Source organism: Solanum pennellii, chromosome 8 (assembly GCF_001406875.1).
Source record: "Solanum pennellii chromosome 8, SPENNV200".
NCBI lineage: Eukaryota > Viridiplantae > Streptophyta > Magnoliopsida > Solanales > Solanaceae > Solanum > Solanum pennellii.
In genome coordinates this window covers 13,157,026-13,173,992 of record NC_028644.1, presented here as the reverse complement: position 1 = coordinate 13,173,992, position 16,967 = coordinate 13,157,026, and the positions used below count along the sequence as shown (strand labels likewise).

Genomic DNA, 16,967 nt, shown 5'->3' with positions numbered 1-16,967 from the left:
GGGGGGGGGGGGGGAGGGGCACTGGATGTGAATGTTGATAGAGGCTTCAAGGTTGGTAGGAGTTGAAGTGTACTGAATGAATTCCGTATTTTTTCTTTTGACCAGGGAATGAGAAAGAAACTTAGTTTTTCCATTAACAATTAAGAAGAATTGAAGCAAACAAACTAAAAGTAATCAAAAAGATAAAAGAAACCCAAAGCAAGAAAATTCATAATGTTTTTTCTTATATGTATTATTATTTGATTTTGTAAAAGTGATTTGATAAGGATAAAAAAGTAATGGTCAAATCAATCGGTGACCCCTTAAATTTGGCACCAATTTTCACTTAGACACCTCAATTAAGCGATGTTCATTTCAGACACCTCATATAGGGTTCTGTTGTGTCATTTTTTGACACTTTTCTGACAATAAACAAAAAACTAAAGGAGAGTGTAATACACTCGTTGATGATGTGACAAACAATCAATTAAATAATTACATGTGTTATTTTCAGTTAAAAATAATTATAATATCTATTTAGTAAATAAATTAAAAATATTATTCTAAGAAAATCTCTTATTTCCTTACACTCAAAATCTCTTTTGTGCTTTTTCAAAAAAAAAATTCTTTTCTTTTACTATTTTCATATTTATTCATCTTCTTTCTTTTTAATATTGTTTTTTGGAAAGAAAAGAGGGAGAGGAAGAAAGAAGGAGAGAATAAATAAGAAATATGGGTGTTGGTATCCATTTTTCCCGCAAAAAATGAAGGGAGGTGATGGTAGATTTAGATAAGTAATACAATGAAGAAGAAGAAAATAACTTAAAAACGAATTTGAATAAAAAAAATGACCTCCATTGAAGGAATTTAAGCTTGAAAGAGGTTGGTGCCTTGAAAAAATGGAGAAGAAGAAGAGAAAAATAAAATAAAAAATAGTTAAATTAAGTCTTTCACGTGCTATTGTTGAGTGTATGACACTCATTTTGACATGTCAGCAAAAAGTGTCAAAATGACACAACAGAACCCTAAATGAGGTGTCTAAAATGAACACCGCGTAATTGAGGTGTCTGGATAAAAATTTATTCCAAGTTTAGGGGGCCACCGATGAGTTTGGCCAAAAGCAATTTAATATTTTAATGCATGTATAACTAAAACACACATAACATCTTTCACCTTCTGTCCCACATATATTATACATATATTCCCTCATAAGTTCCACATGTATTAATTGTGTAGGATTACAATAAATGCAACAAAAATATTGTATAGAACAAATACATGAATAATTTTATATGACACATGAAAAATAATAAACCAAACATTACATAAAATAATATATGAATAATTTTTATACAATATTTAAAAACATACAACCAAACATTTTATAAAATTAATACATGAATTACTTTGATTCTATTTGAAAAAAAATAATCAAACATGGTATAAAAAATATAATACATAAATAACAAAGCTATGTATTTAGTTGTGACATAATAAAAATATAGGAGTCGTTTGACTGCTTGATAGCTATACATGTAATAATTACATACATGAATAGTTTCTTTTGTCTTATCAACCTTCAAACATCGTATTAATTATATGAGTTAATGACCTTTTCCTTATCCACCTACTTAATACCATATACGTTATACATTCTCTAATATATGGGTAAAACTTATTTTAAAAATATTGGTGTTATATTTTAATCAATATTATAAGTTGCATAACTAGTAATAATAAATTATGACAATAGCATATTAAGGACGGTTAATGCTCCATTCATTTCATTTTACTTCGTCCCTATATCATTTCAGGTTACTTGTTTATTTTAGCAAATTCAAAGAGTTTAGTTTTTCTCATACGATCTTTAGGCCTCATTTTGTATGAGGATAAAACATAATTAATTTTGGAATTAATAGGATGGATTATTCCATATTTGGTTGGAATAAAATATATGATAATCTATTTTGAGATAATTTATACTCTAATTGTTAGAATCTGCGCATTCACTATCAGTCAATGGATCAGGTTCCTTGACACACTCAAAATATGAACAACTGTAAATAAAGGCAGAAACCTCCTTGCTCAAGGGAGTAAAACCACGACCTACCTCACAAGATTTCAAACCGTTTTCACTAGTCTTCACAAGCAAAAGTAAAACCGGTTACAAAAACGTGAGAAAAAGTTATTAATCTCACAATTAAGCAATAACTCTATTGGTTACAGAGCCTAAGCAGATTTCACTCTGCCCACTAAGCTATCACCACTAGACAACTTAGGATGAACTAAGCAACACGCAAGTTGCCCACTAAATCACCACGATCCGGATGACTTAGGATTTTTACTAAGCAACACTCAAGGCTGCCCACTAAATTAGTTGGACTCAACTGATTTAGGATTTTCACACCAAAAAACTATCTGATTACTTTATAAATCGAGGAACAAATTTACAATTTACATGCAGAAGAAATAATCCTAAGACAACTAAGCTTCCAGCTCTTTCATATTTGAGTTGATCTTGAGGATGCTTCTTCACTCCTTTTTGTAAGCCTTTCCAAGAGTTCTTGAGATATTTTTCAAGTTGCAAAAACTAATTGTGAATATAGGGATGTTTTGTTTATGTAAAAAGGTCACAAAACATAAAACAATCCCATTGGCTGAGGTTTCTGGCGCGTCTACCACTGTTGGAGACTGTGCACTAACTTTTTGTACTTTCTCCAGCTGGCAGCCAAAAATCATATTGAGCCAAGAACCATGTCCCTTCATAAGGTCCCTAAGTTTGTCAAATCATCAAAACTATAAATAACATTTCCCCCCTTTTGATGGTGACAAACAGTACACCAGTGTCTGCATGTTCTTCCATGTTTCCTTCCCCCTGTCGATAAAGACCTGGCAGTTGCATGCACATTTGCACAATGAATCAGGTCTCTTGACAAGGACTCTGAGTTTGTCAAATCATCAAACTCCAAATAACATTTTCTCTCTCTTTTTGATGATGGCAAACCATACACCAATGCCTGCATTTATTCCCCCTGTCGAGTAGACACACTCATTAGTTTCCTACACCATGGACAGGTACCTTTACAAGGTCCTTGAGTAACACTAGTACGTGCATATTTTCCTTGAGTTACATTGGTACATGCATGTTTTCCTTTCCCCCCTGTCGTTTTTTCTTTCTCCCCCCCCCCCCCTTGTACTTCTTACCAACCTAAGCATCATCTGAACACCCCCAATTTATTACCCTTTTGGCATCATAAAAAAGTAGTACAGTAAACCAACACAAAAAGTAAGATTCATAAGTAAGATCACAGTCAAGGAGAACACTAACATAGTTAATAAGCCAAAAAGCAACAGACTTTAGCCTTAATAAAACATGATTCCATATCATGAGCATAACAAATTAGCATTCAATACATTTAAGTTAAAATGAAAACTGAGAATCCCAGACACTATTCACACAAAGAAAAGACACAGGAAGGACTATGAAGAGGGAGGTATATGAGAGAGGGACTTGAAAACAAGGGTGAGTGTAGAGTTTGATGCATCATTATCCTTGATCATCTTCTCTTGAAGAGAAACAACTTTTTCCAATAGCTCATCATTTAGGTTTTCTATCTTCTAGACAACCTCAGTAACAGGTCCCTCTGTTTGCGCTTTGAGCAGTTCTTCTTTTAACAGAGCAATTTCATCCTCCTTGTTGCTCACTAGCACATTCACTGCATCCAATTCATGTTTCAATTGGTCCTACCCCTTAATCAACTGAGAAACTTTACTAAGTGGATTTCCCTTCCTTTCAATACACTCACATGATGAATAGATTAGTTGCAGAAGCCATAATACCTTTTTTTTATAACAACCTGCTTTCCGCAAAAGTCTTAGTTTTCTTTTGCTTTTACCTTTACTCACTTTCTTAGACGACTTGTCCCTTTTATCAACAGAAGCTGCTTCAGAAAAGGTGTAAGAAGCCACTAGATTTATCTCATTTAGAGAATCTAGCATTTTCTTTGAAGAAGAAGAGGATTGAGACATTATTGTTTGAAAGAAAATACTTAAATGATAGAGAGAGATAGAAAGATTGAGAAGGTTTTGATTTTAGACTTAGAGAGAAAAGTTGGAATGTAATAAGATGGAGTGTAGCAAAGGCACTATAAAAAGAACTTGAAATTGTGTATCAGGTCCCTAGATTTATGCATCGCTTGGATTAAAGGTGATGGGACAACGGTCAGAAGGACCTATGAGTGACATGGGGTGATCTGAATGGTTCTCATTTGACAGTTTAAAACAAATATAAAGAGTGCTAACCTTGGGAAGGACCAGGTACTCAACTACAGATGAATACAATTCCTTAATGGTTCTGGCCATTCTCTGCTCTTGTGCTTTCAATGGGTGTATACCTGCATTCAGATACAAAGACGATCTTACTTAAACAATGCATTACAGGTTCTGTGGATACCTTCCCTCCAGATCTTAGCCAAACCAAAAATTAGAGGCTTCTTGAAGAAACTAGGTTAGTGCATGTTCGTCATCTTCAACTTCAGCCTCTTGCTCTCAAATTGATCCTTGCTAAGAGATTTGATAAAGATGTCTATAATCTGATCTTCAGTTCTGCAGTATTTCATGATGATGTTTCCTTTCTTAACATTATCTCTCAAAAGGTGATGCCTGACATCAATGTGTTTGAATCTTTTGTGCTAGACTGGATTCTTTCCCATGTTGACTACACTAGCATTATCATACATGAGAGGGATGGTGTTGATGTGGACTCCAAAATTCTCAAGTTGTTGCTTTATCCTAAGAAGTTGAGCACAACTGGAAGCAGCAACTAAACACTCAGCCTCAATTGTTCAGAGAGCCACTGATGAGTGGGGATCCAAGGAAAAGAGCCATTCTAGAATTGTGCTTTCTGTCCACATGATATCCTGCAAAATCAGCATCTACATATCCCACTAGTTTAAAAGAATTACTTGCAGGATAAAACAGAACCAGGTCCCCTATTTTCTTCGGATACCTCAGGATTCTCTTAGCTACCTTTAGATAAGATTCCCTGGGGCATGCTTGGAACCGTACACACATTCCCACGCTGAATACCATGTCCGACCATCTTTCTGTCAAATACAATAGAGATCCAATAATACCTCTTTACATTGTTTAATTTACTAAAAGATCTGCCTCATTTGCTCCCTTTTTTGAGTTTATACCCATGGGGTATCAATTTCTTCACACAAATGTTCAAAAGTTGCTCCAAAAATGATATCATCCACATACACTTGAATGATGAGAAGTTCTTGATCTCTTTTCATAAAAAACAATGTGTTGTCAATTTGCTTCCTCTTGAAGCCAGTCTTCTCTAAAAACCTTGACAACCTTTGATACCAAGCTCTAGGTGCCTGCTTCAGCCCGTACATATCTTTGTTGAGTTTGAACACATGATTTGGCAAATTTGCATACTCAAACAAGTCGATATGTATTAACTCAAGAACCCTTGAAGAACTTACCTGCTTCTTTGATTTATATAAAGATCTGGTTTGTTTCCCTTTGACACTTGCTTCAAACACTTTACTCTCACTGAATTTCATCTTTTTCAGACCACGGACCAGATCCCTAGAAACCAATTTGTTCAGTACAGAAGAGCTCACATGACCTAGTCTCATTTGTCGGAAGTCAGCACTTTCACTTTGAGCAATTAGGCATGTCAGATCATCTCCATGAGTTATTTCTAGTTCTGACGCATTCATGTTTTTTTTGGCAGTCAAAAATCACCCTTTTTGTGGACAAAATATTACACATTTTCAATGGAATCTTCAAGAGATTTGCCAAATTTTCCTATGCCAAGAATATACCTTTTTTTTCATTGCCAAAAAAGACACCTCCTCTGTGAAGTGCCTTGAGTGAAAGGAAGTTTTTGGTATTTTCAGTCTCGCGCTTTGAGCAGCCACTGTCCATGTACAAGCACGTGCTGCTACTTCCTTCACTCACCTGAAAAAACATTAGTTATTAGATTTGGGAACCCACTTCAATCTGAGTTCCCAATAAGCTGACAAAGGTGTAATGAGAGTGTTTTTTTCCCAGTGTGACAACTTTATCTTCTTCAAGTTTGAGACCCTACGAACTGGAGCATGTCCTCTGTTTCTAGCAGTTTCTTGTCTAGGCTTTTTGCTAGTAGGACCTGGTCCTTTAGCTGGGTCCTTTTCTGCTTAGAATAGATAGAGAAATTTTCCTGTGAAGCTTTCTAGGCAGGACAATCTCCTTTCAGATGCTCGTTTCGACCACAGTGAAGACAAAGTAAATTGTTTGAGACAAACACATATTTGTTGTGGGGGTTGTAAGGAGGAGTAATTTTCAAACTTCCTAACCCCCTTTTTTTATAGTTGCTTTGACTTGTAACATTAGATAGCAGTTTGGTAGAGCTGGTCCATTTTAAGTATACTTGAAGTTCCTCTTTATGACGAACCATGTCCCTCTACATCTGAACATTTCTTTCCAGGGCTAAGGCAAGTATGGTTTCGACCGTGTTTAAATTGATTTCTAACTCTCCCTGTATATTAGTAGCTACACCCTTCCTTTTACCAGATTTCTCAATCATCAAATCAGTTGCTCCTTAAGTTCCATTTTTTCAGATTCCAAAACCATCATTTGTTCATCTGAACTACCATTTCTTCATTTAAACCATCAAGACTACTGTCCATAGAGTCCCTTTCAGTAGTTAACTCTATAACACAGTCAATCAAGACATTTTCTAACCTTGCCAACCTTTTAATAGAGTACGTACACAAGTTTTGCTTAAAGTCATGAAGAGTTACCTTATCTTCATCATCGTCCTCATATGACTTAGCCATGAGGGAAAACATCCCATTGAATATGTTATCCTCATCTTAAATCACCAGGATTGATGTATCTTTGGGACAATCTGAATCTCCTGAATCGCTTGAAGAGTCTCCCCATGCAGTAAGAGCTTTCTTCACTGCATATTCAGCTGCAGCTTTTCTGGAACATTTGTCAGGTACCAGGTCCCTTCGTTTGTACTTTTCACCTCTTAGCCTTTGATACTCCTTGTTTTCAGCTTTGGGCATCGGACAGTCCCTTATAAAGTGGCCAGCCTTTCCATATTTGTGACACAAGTCACTAGCAGTTGCAGCTTGAGGAGGGTTCCCTCCTTTTCTAAGCCCTTTGTTTTTTCTATGATCTTCTGAAATCTCTTGGTAAGATAGTCCATATCATCTTCTTTACTAGACACTTCTCCAGGAGCAAATTTGAGTACTAGAGACTTGTATTTATTGGCCTCCTTCTTTTAGAGGTCTTGACTTCTATTCATTTCATGTTTCTTGAGATTTCCAATAAGAGCGTCCATATTTAGAACTTTCAGATCCTTAGCTTCAGTGATAGCATCCACTTTGCTTAAGAGCGTCCATCGTCAGAACTTTCAGATCCTTAGCTTCAGTAATAGCATGTACTTTGCCTTCCCATGACTTAGGAAGAATTCGAAGAACTTTCCTAACTTGCTTGCAAGTACTGATTGGCTCTCCAAGACTTCGTAGCTCATTTGTTATGGAGAAAAGTTTAGTATACGTGTCATGAATAGTTTCCCCTTCCTTCATTTTGAAATTTTCATGTTGAGAAGTGAGCATATCCACCTTTGATTCCTTCACCTGCTTAGTACCTTCATGAGCAGTCCCGAGACAATCCCAGATCTCCTTTGCTGATTCACAGGAAGAAATATGAATATATTCTTAAGCACCTATACCACAAACCAACAGCTTCTTAGCCTTGTAGTGTTTCTCAGTCTTCTTTCTGTCCGCTTCGCTGAATTATTGACGAGTCTTTTCAATAACTCTAGTTTTCTCACCATCCTTTACTTCAAAAGTTGGAATTAAAGTCCCATCCAATACAATGTCCCATAGATCACTATCCTCAGCCATAAGATAATCATGCATTCTTGACCATTGAAACGTGGTGGTCGAGTTTAGGATTGTCCTTCTTCTAGGTTAAGTGGAGCAGTCATTCTTTTGTAGGAACCACTCTCTTGGTGTTAACCAGTTAGAGAGTACCTGCTCTGATACCAACTGTTGGAATCTGTGCGTCCATTATCAGTCAATGAACCAGGTCCCTTGACACACTTAAAATATGAAGAACTGTAAATAAAGGCAGAATATCAACACCAATTGTTTACATGGAAACCTCCTTGCTCAACAGAGTAAAGTCACGACCTGTCTCACAAGATTTCAAACCGTTTCCACTAGTATTTCAAGCAAAAGTAAAACAGGTTACAAAAATGCGAGAAAGAGCTATTAATCTCAAAACCAAGCAATAACTCTATTGCTTGAAGAGCCTAAGCATATTTCACTCTGCTCAGTAAGCTATCACCACTAGACAACTTAGGATTCAAGCAAAATGCAGGTTTCCCACTAAATCACCACGCTTCGAATGACTTAGGATTTTTACTAAGAAACACTCAAGGCTGCCCACTAAATCAGTTGGACTCAACTGATTTAGGATTTTCACACCAAACAACTATCTGATTCCTTTATAAATGGAGGAACAGATTTACAATTTACGTGCAGAAGAAATAATCCTAAGACAACTAAGCTTCCAGCTCATTCAGATTTGAGTTGATCTTGAGGATCCCTCTTCACTCCTTTTTGTAAGCCTTTGCAAGAGTTCTTGAGATATTTTTCAAGTTGCAAAAACTAATTGTGAATATAGGGATGATTTGTTTATTTAGAAAGGTCATAAAACATAAAACAATCCTATTGGCTGAGGTTTCTGGCGCGTCTGCCACTTCTGCCACTGTTGGAGACTGTGCACCAACTTTTTATACTTTCTCCAGCTGGCAGCCAAAAAGCATATTGAGCCAAGAACCTGTTCCCTTCTTAACGTCCCTGAGTTTGTCAAATCATCATAGCTACAAAATAACACCAATATTAAGCAATTACGTAAGATAATATTCTATTTGTTCACTTTTATTTGTCACATTTGGACTCGATGTTAGGTAGTGGAGCCTGATCTATTTTAGGCTTTCCTATTTATTCTCTATTTTAGGCTTTCCTATTTATTCTCTATTTATTCTCTGTAACAAAAAATACTCTGATTTATTAATATAAATATACCTTATCGCAGTGGAAGTTTACTCACGGGGTGTTACCACGAAATATGGGGTTTTCTCTTTCTCTCTCTAGATCTCTCATCTCTTTCTCTTGAAAGTTCTTGTGTTCTTCATTCATCTAGTGTGTGTGCGTGAATTCGATCCTAACAACTGGTATCAGAGCTAAGGAGATTCAACACGATCACAGAAGATGGATAGTTCGAAGCTTGGAATCGAGAAGTTTGATGGATCCGATTTCAGTTTCTGGAAGATGCAGATAGAAAATTATCTGTACCAGAAAGATCTTCATGAACCGTTGACCGGGGTGAAGCTGGAATCCATGACGGAGGAGAAATGAAAACTCAAGGATCGCCAGGCTCTAGGGTTGATTCGGTTGACTTTGTCAAGAAACGTGGCGTTCAACATCGTGAAGGAGAAGACTACGTCAGGTCTTTTGAAGGCACTGTCAAACATGTATGAAAAACCATCGTCTATGAACAAGGTATATTTGATGCGTAGATTGTTCAATTTATAGATGTCTGAAACTGGATCCATTTCTGATCATATAAACGAGTTCAATATGATTGTGAGTCAACTCAATTCTGTTGATATTAATTTCGAAGATGAAATTAAGGCGTTGATTTTGATGTCATCTCTGCTCGAGTCTTGGGATACTGTTGTTGCTGTGATTAGCAGTTCCTGTGGATCTGAGAAACTGAAGTTTGATGAAATCCGTGATGTTGTTCTTAGCGAAAGTATTCGCAAACGAGAAGTGGGAGACTCATCGGGCAGTGCTCTCAGCGTTGATCGAAGGGGGAGAAGTAAGACGAAAGGCCAAAATCAACATGGTCGATCAAAATCAAAGAATCGAGGAAAATCACTGAACAGATCAAACGTGACTTGTTGGAACTGTGGAGAAAAAGGGCACTTTCGGACGAACTGTACAAAGCCAAAGAAGAAACAGAATCAGAAATTTGGAGATGACAATGATTCTGTAAATTCAGCAGAGGACATTTGGGATTCGCTAATCCTTAGTGTGAACAGCCCGGTTGAATCATGGATTTTGGATTCTGGTGCATCTTTCCATTCATCTCCAAGCAATGAGTTGCTCCAAAACTTCAAATCTGGAAATTTTGGAAAAGTATATCTTGCTGACAATAAAGCCTTAGAGATTGAAGGAAAGGGGGATGTTTGCATAAAGACCACCTCGGGAAACCAGTGGACATTGGAGGATGTCAGAAATTTGGAGAAAACTGTTGGTCAGTTGGATAGCACGGGATATGCAGTAGAGTTTGGGAAAGGTTCGTGGAAGATCGTGAAAGGTGCTATGGTAGTAGCTCGTGGCACCAAATCTGGAACCTTGTACACCACTGCAGGGTGTATAAACATGGCCGCTGTTGCTGAAGGTGCTTCCGGTTCATGTCTGTGGCACAACAGACTTGGACACATGAGTACTAAATGAATGAAGATGCTGGTTGCAAAAGGAGCATTAGAGAGTCTGAAGTCTGTTGATATGGGTCTGTGCGAGAGCTGTGTTATGGGCAAACAGAAAAGAGTAAGCTTCACAAAGACTCCTAGAGAGCCAAAGAAAGTGCGGTTGGAAATGGTCCATACAGATGTTTGGGGACCATCTCCAGGATCATCACTTGGAGGATCCAGATTCTATGTTACCTTCATTGATGATTTCAGCAGGAAGGTATGGGTTTACTTCTTGAAGCATAAGTCAGATGTGTTTGCAACTTTCAAGAAATGGAAAGCTGAAGTTGAGAATCAGACCGGTTTGAAAGTCATATGCGTAAGGTCTGACAATGGAGGAGAGTATGAAAAATCAGAGTTCAAGGCATTCTGTGCAGCTTAGGGAATCAGATTGATTAGAACAGTTCCTGGTAAGGCAAGGCAGAATGGAATTGCTGAGAGGATGAACAGAACATTGAATGAGCGTGCAAGGAGTATGAGGATACACTGTGGGCTGCCCAAAACACTTAGGGCGGATGCTGTGAGCACAGCTGCATACTTGATCAACAGGGGACCATCGGTTCCTTTCGGGTTCAAGATACCAGAGGAGGTGTGGACAGGAAAAGAACTCAAGTACTCACACTTGAGGACTTTTGGTTGCACTGCTTATGTTCATGTTGATCCAGAAAAGAGAGACAAGCTTGATGCCAAGGCTGTGAAGTGTTACTTCATAGGATATGGTTCTGATTTGTTTGGTTACAGGTTTTGGGATGACAAGAACAGAAAGATCCTGAGACATTGTGATGTGACATTTGATGAGTCTGTCCTGTACAAGGACAGAGAGCAGAAGGTTCTAGAGATTACAAAGCAAGTGGGAGTTGAGGTTGAGTTGGAGAAGAGTAACCCCAGAGATGTCGAAGCAGATACTCAACCAACTCCTACTGAAGAATCTGAAGTGGAGCAAGTTACACCTGAGCAGGTGTTAAGGAGATCATCCAGATCCATCAGGGCACCAGATAGGTATTCACCTTCATTACACTATCTATTGCTGACTGATGAGGGGGAACCAGAGTCTTTTGATGAGGCCCTACAGGTGGAGGATTCGATCAAGTGGGAGCAAGCCATGGATGATGAGATGAGGTCACTTGAGAAGAACGACACATGGGTGTTGACTGAGCTACCTGCAGGGAAGAGAGCTTTGCTGAACAAGTGGGTGTTCAGAATCAAGACTGAACCAGATGGCAAAAGAAGGTTCAAGGCTCGTTTAGTGGTTAAAGGATATTCACAAAGGAAAGGTATTGATTATGCTGAAATATTCTCTCCTGTTGTGAAGTTAACCTCTATTCGAATTCTGTTGAGTATTGTTGCATCGGAGAATTTGCATCTAGAGCAAATGGATGTAAAAACAGCGTTTTTACATGGAGATTTGGACAAAGAGATCTATATGCAGCAACCGGAAGGATTTGTGGTTCCAGGCAAGGAACACATGGTGTGCAAGCTCACCAGGAGCTTGTATGGACTAAAGCAAGCACCAAGGCAGTGGTACAAGAAGTTTGACTCCTTCATGACCAAGAGTGGATTCTGCAAAGCTGAAAAGGATCCTTGTTGTTACTTCAAGAAATACACTGATTCATATGTCTTTCTACTCTTGTATGTGGATGATATGTTGATTGCAGGATCTAGTATGAGGGAGATTAACAATCTGAAGACAAGGTTGTCTGCAGCGTTTGAGATGAAAGATTTGGGTCCAGCAAAGCAGATTTTGGGGATGAAGATTTCTCGGGATAGATCTGCTGGCACTTTAAATCTATCTCAGGAGTTGTACATTGAGAAGGTGCTGAGCAGATTCAGGGTTAATGATGCTAAACCCAGGACTACTCCATTGGCAAATCACTTTAAATTGTCAAAGGAGCAGTCACCCAAGACTGCCGAGGAGCGTGATCACATGGCACTTGTTCCATATGCTTCAGCAGTTGGTAGTTTGATGTATGCTATGGTCTGCACTAGACCTGATATAGCACATGCAGTGGGAGTTGTTAGCAGGTACATGGCGAACCCTGGGAAAGAGCATTGGGAAGCTGTGAAGTGGCTTCTGAGATATCTGAGAGGTACATCCAGTACTTCACTTTGTTTTGGCAAAGGCAAGGTGACTCTACAGGGTTTTGTGGATGCTGATCTTGGTGGGGATGTTGACTCGAGCAAGAGTACATCCGGGTACATTTACACCATAGGTGGAACAGCAGTGAGTTGGATGTCCAGGCTTCAGAAGTGTGTTTCTCTTTCATCTACTGAAGCTGAGTATGTGGCAATAGCTGAAGCTGGGAAAGAGATGATATGGCTGGCAGATTATCTGGAGGAATTGGGCAAGAAGCAGAGCGAGAAGATTCTTTACTCAGATAGCCAGAGTGCCATACAGTTGGTGAAAAATCCAGTCTATCATTCGAAGACAAAGCACATCAGAAGGCGATACCATTTCACTCGCAGGGCAGTGGAGGATGGTGATATGTGCTTGGAGAAGATAGAGGGTGCAAAGAACCCGACAGACATGTTGACGAAATGTGTTGATGTTGGGAAACTGAGGTTATGTAAAACCTCGGTTGGTCTTCTGTAGTTGTTGCTACAGATGTTGCGGTGCGGTAAAGATGTTGATGATGAAGAGATTTTTTTTGAGAATGTAGTTTTTGGATGACTGAGTCAGTCTCCAAGTGGGAAAATTGTTAGGTAGTGGAGCCTGATCTATTTTAGGCTTTCCTATTTATTCTCTATTTTAGGCTTTCCTATTTATTCTCTATTTATTCTCTGTAACCAAAAATACTCTGATTAATATAAATATACCTCACCGCCGTGGAAGTTTACTCACGGGGTGTTACCACGAAATACTGGGTTTTCTCTTTCTCTCTCTAGATCTCTCATCTCTTCTCTTGAAAGTTCTTGTGTTCTTCATTCATCTAGTGTGTGTGCGTGAATTCGATCCTAACACTCGACCCACTCATTATGAGAAAAAGATAATTTTACATGACTATTTTATTACACTACTCCTATTAATTGAAGTTGAGTATTATGTCTTATAAAATTATTGAAAAATAAATGATTAATGCAAATGTTAAATCATGATAAAAGAAATTTTCTTTTATAAATATATTAAAAGTTTCAGGTAGAAATAAAAAAGTTATTTTCCAAATTGTGAAAAAGTAGAAATTAAAAAAGAAAATAGTAGTCAAATTTAAAATTCTACAACATCACAAATAAGTTTAATTTTAACAATAATTTAATCTTTTTTACGAAATATATCAAATCAATGGAAGTCAAGTATTATGAAATAGTTGAAATACATGATCATATGCATAGTTAAAAAAAAAAATCCCTAAATACACTAGATCAAACTGCAATCATAACATAGCTAAACTTAACATTTCTAATATGCTCTACTTTTTATTATTCTAATAAATTTTACCAAACCACCTTTTAAAAATAGCTCACTAAAGATTTATACACAAAGAGTCTTTCTTTGTCAAGAACTTCAACAAAAACCACCAGCCACATTCAAGCTTTAAAGTTTCATCCACAAGTTCAATAGCTTTAGTCATATATTCAACCTACCCTATCCTGTTTTATTTAAAATTATATTATTCTTCAATCAAAAGTCATATAAAGATAATTTTAAAGTTGGCATAATGGGTAATATGAAGTATTGATCTCAAACGGTGCTTGTGGTTATTACGGTAGTTTACATAGCAGAAAAATTAACAAACATGTTTTTAATTACAATACTAGAACTTAACATATGTATATTGTTTGGCCGGGCGGACCCCCGTCCCATTTAGAATTTTAGTTGTAGTTTACCTGCCCTGTTTTGTCCTGCCGTACCACACGCTTCGCTTCCGAGATTCCTATTGGCGACATTAATGTTATCTTCAATGGAAAGGAGACTTTTAGTTTATTATACTCTCGTCTCGCCGTTCAAAAATAAGTTTCACCTTAGAAATTCAAGACAATTTTATATGTTTCCATGTAGACTTTTATATTTCATCTTCTTACTAATGTTTATTTCTCAAAAGTAAAATTTATTCAATAAGGATATTTTTTAATATACTACATAGCATTTATTGAATTTTTAATGAGCATAATGCTAACTAAGATAATATATACTTACTTTGGAATGGAGGTGGTAATATTATACCTGGCGAATAGACAAAAACTCATAAAATGTCAAGGAGTAACACACATCATTATTATTTATTTTAGGCTTGAAGGTAAGGTTGCAATTATAACTGGTGCTGCTAGTGGCATTGGTGAAGCATCAGCGAAACTTTTTTCTAGATACGGATCCAAAGTTGTGATTGCAGACATTCAAGACGACTTGGCACAAAATGTTTGCAAAGATTTGGATCCATCATCAACTACCTTTGTGCATTGTGATGTTACAAAAGAGGAAGACTTAGAAAATGTTGTGAACATTGTTGTAGACAAGTATGGCAAGCTAGACATCATGTACAATAATGCTGGTATTATGGGAGCAGTCAAATCCAATATTCTTGAAAATGAAAAATCTGACTTCGAAAAAGTCATTAGTACTAACCTCGTAGGTATGGAATAGGTACATCTTCTATCTCATAGGCTTTGATGCTTTTCATATTTAATAAATGTAATATCCCTCGCAGGTACATTTCTTGGAATTAAACAAGCAGCACGAGTCATGATCCCTCGTGGTCAAGGTAGCATAATTACAACTGGTAGTGTCTGTGCATCAATAGGTGGTGTTTGTCCTCATTCCTACACCAGTTCAAAACATGGATTGTTAGGACTTACTCGGAATGCTGCAATTAATTTAGGACGGTATGGCATTCGTGTGAATTGTGTGTCACCTTACGTTATTCGTACAACATCAGCTTTAGATACCTTAAAAAAGATGGGGAAGGAAGATTCAGATGTTTATTCTACCTTAAACGGTCCTACACTTACTCCTTATGATGTCACCGAAGCAGCTGTTTTCCTAGCAAGTGATGAGTCCAAGTATGTAAATGGCCAAGATTTTATTATTGATGGGGGATTCACAATTGAGAATCCAGGTTTATCAATGTTCAAGTAGTTTTTTGTATTTGATAAAGAATTTGGAATAAGATTCATGTTTATTTCTTTTCAGTAGAGGTCATGTCCATATTTTATAAACAAATTAAGTATGTTTTTATTTATTTTTTTCGCCTTTTCATTCTGTGTACCATCATAAGTGCATGTGTGGTGCATCTTACTGAACAAGGATTACATAGCAGAGAGCTCATATCCAAAATTATATGTACACTTTTCTTTTCTAAAGGTAGAAATCTTGGGCTTGGAGACAACCCTTTATTAATTAAGGACATTGAAGATGCATGGATCAAAGATTTTAAGGCTCAAACAATCCTAACTCTTGTAACAGCATCTCAACTTCATTGTGCTTAATGAGGTACCACGGATTCACGGTACTTTAGATGCTTTAAACATGGAGTCTTGCATGAGTCTTAAGCATTTGTTAGTTGATGTGATGCTATTTTTGCTTCGATTTTGCAGGATATAGGTTTTGGAACAGTCAATGAAATGTTTTAGCAGCAATGATTTTTTGATGATTGACCACTTGACCTACGAGCGAGTCGTAGAATCTTCTATGAGCCGTAGGTATGAGTCGTGGTTTGGAGTGGTAATTTCTCGAGCTAAGTGTGAAACAACGAAACCTACGACGAGCTGTAGTTGCTTCTGCTAGCTATACAATTCAGTCGTAGAATGTTCAGAGTTGTTGAGTTCCGGTGATTGAATGACGAATTGACAGGACGGGCCCTACAAAGATCAACAGACTGTTGATCATACCGGTCGATAATGCTACTAAAGTGAAGGAATAAATAATGATCGACGGAGCCTATCTACGAACCGTAGGAAGACCTACGAGTCCTAGGTCTCAAGCATAGAAACAACTGCCCAAGCCGAATTTCCTTACAATTCCTGTTCCTACTACGTTTGTGATTTGATATTTATAAGTATTGGTTGTAATTTTTCCTTTTATGGGTTGTTAGACGATTTGATACTTTTTATTTTAGCCTTGAGAACTAACTTGCAAACATTGTGAGCATTTAATTCTTAAAGTATTGGTTTATAATATTGCTTTTTGTTCATCAATTAAAGATTCTGAATTTCATCTACCCGACTTATATGTTTATGATTTATTCTATTTATCATATTATAAAGTATGATTAACCAAGTATAAGTAGGTAATACCACAACTAGGATTATGGGATCATGAGTAATTAACAAAGTAGGCCTAATAATTAAGTAATTCTTGAAGTGTTTACACTCCAGTAAGGCATATTCAAGTTATTCTATCACAAGACTTAGCCATATCTAGCTTCACTGCCACATTATGAAGCTTGTTTCTCCTGTTTATATCCCTTATTATCTGAAGAAAAATGAGTCTATGAACTCATTG

At 37.1% G+C, this 16,967-nt stretch overlaps 1 protein-coding gene across 2 annotated transcripts in view; it reads left to right on the top strand.

Annotated features, from left to right (window-relative positions):
- LOC107028771 (secoisolariciresinol dehydrogenase-like) overlaps nt 1–15,720 on the top strand; it is a 17,426-nt gene extending 1,706 nt beyond the window's left edge. For both annotated transcript variants that reach the window (XM_027919112.1, XM_027919113.1), the window contains exons 2-3: nt 14,759–15,099; nt 15,175–15,720. In XM_027919112.1, the coding sequence (XP_027774913.1) occupies nt 14,759–15,099; nt 15,175–15,602 (769 nt within the window). In that variant the 3' untranslated portion in view covers nt 15,603–15,720. The remainder of the gene's footprint in view (nt 1–14,758; nt 15,100–15,174) is intronic.
- Nucleotides 15,721–16,967: the final 1,247 nt, after the last annotated feature.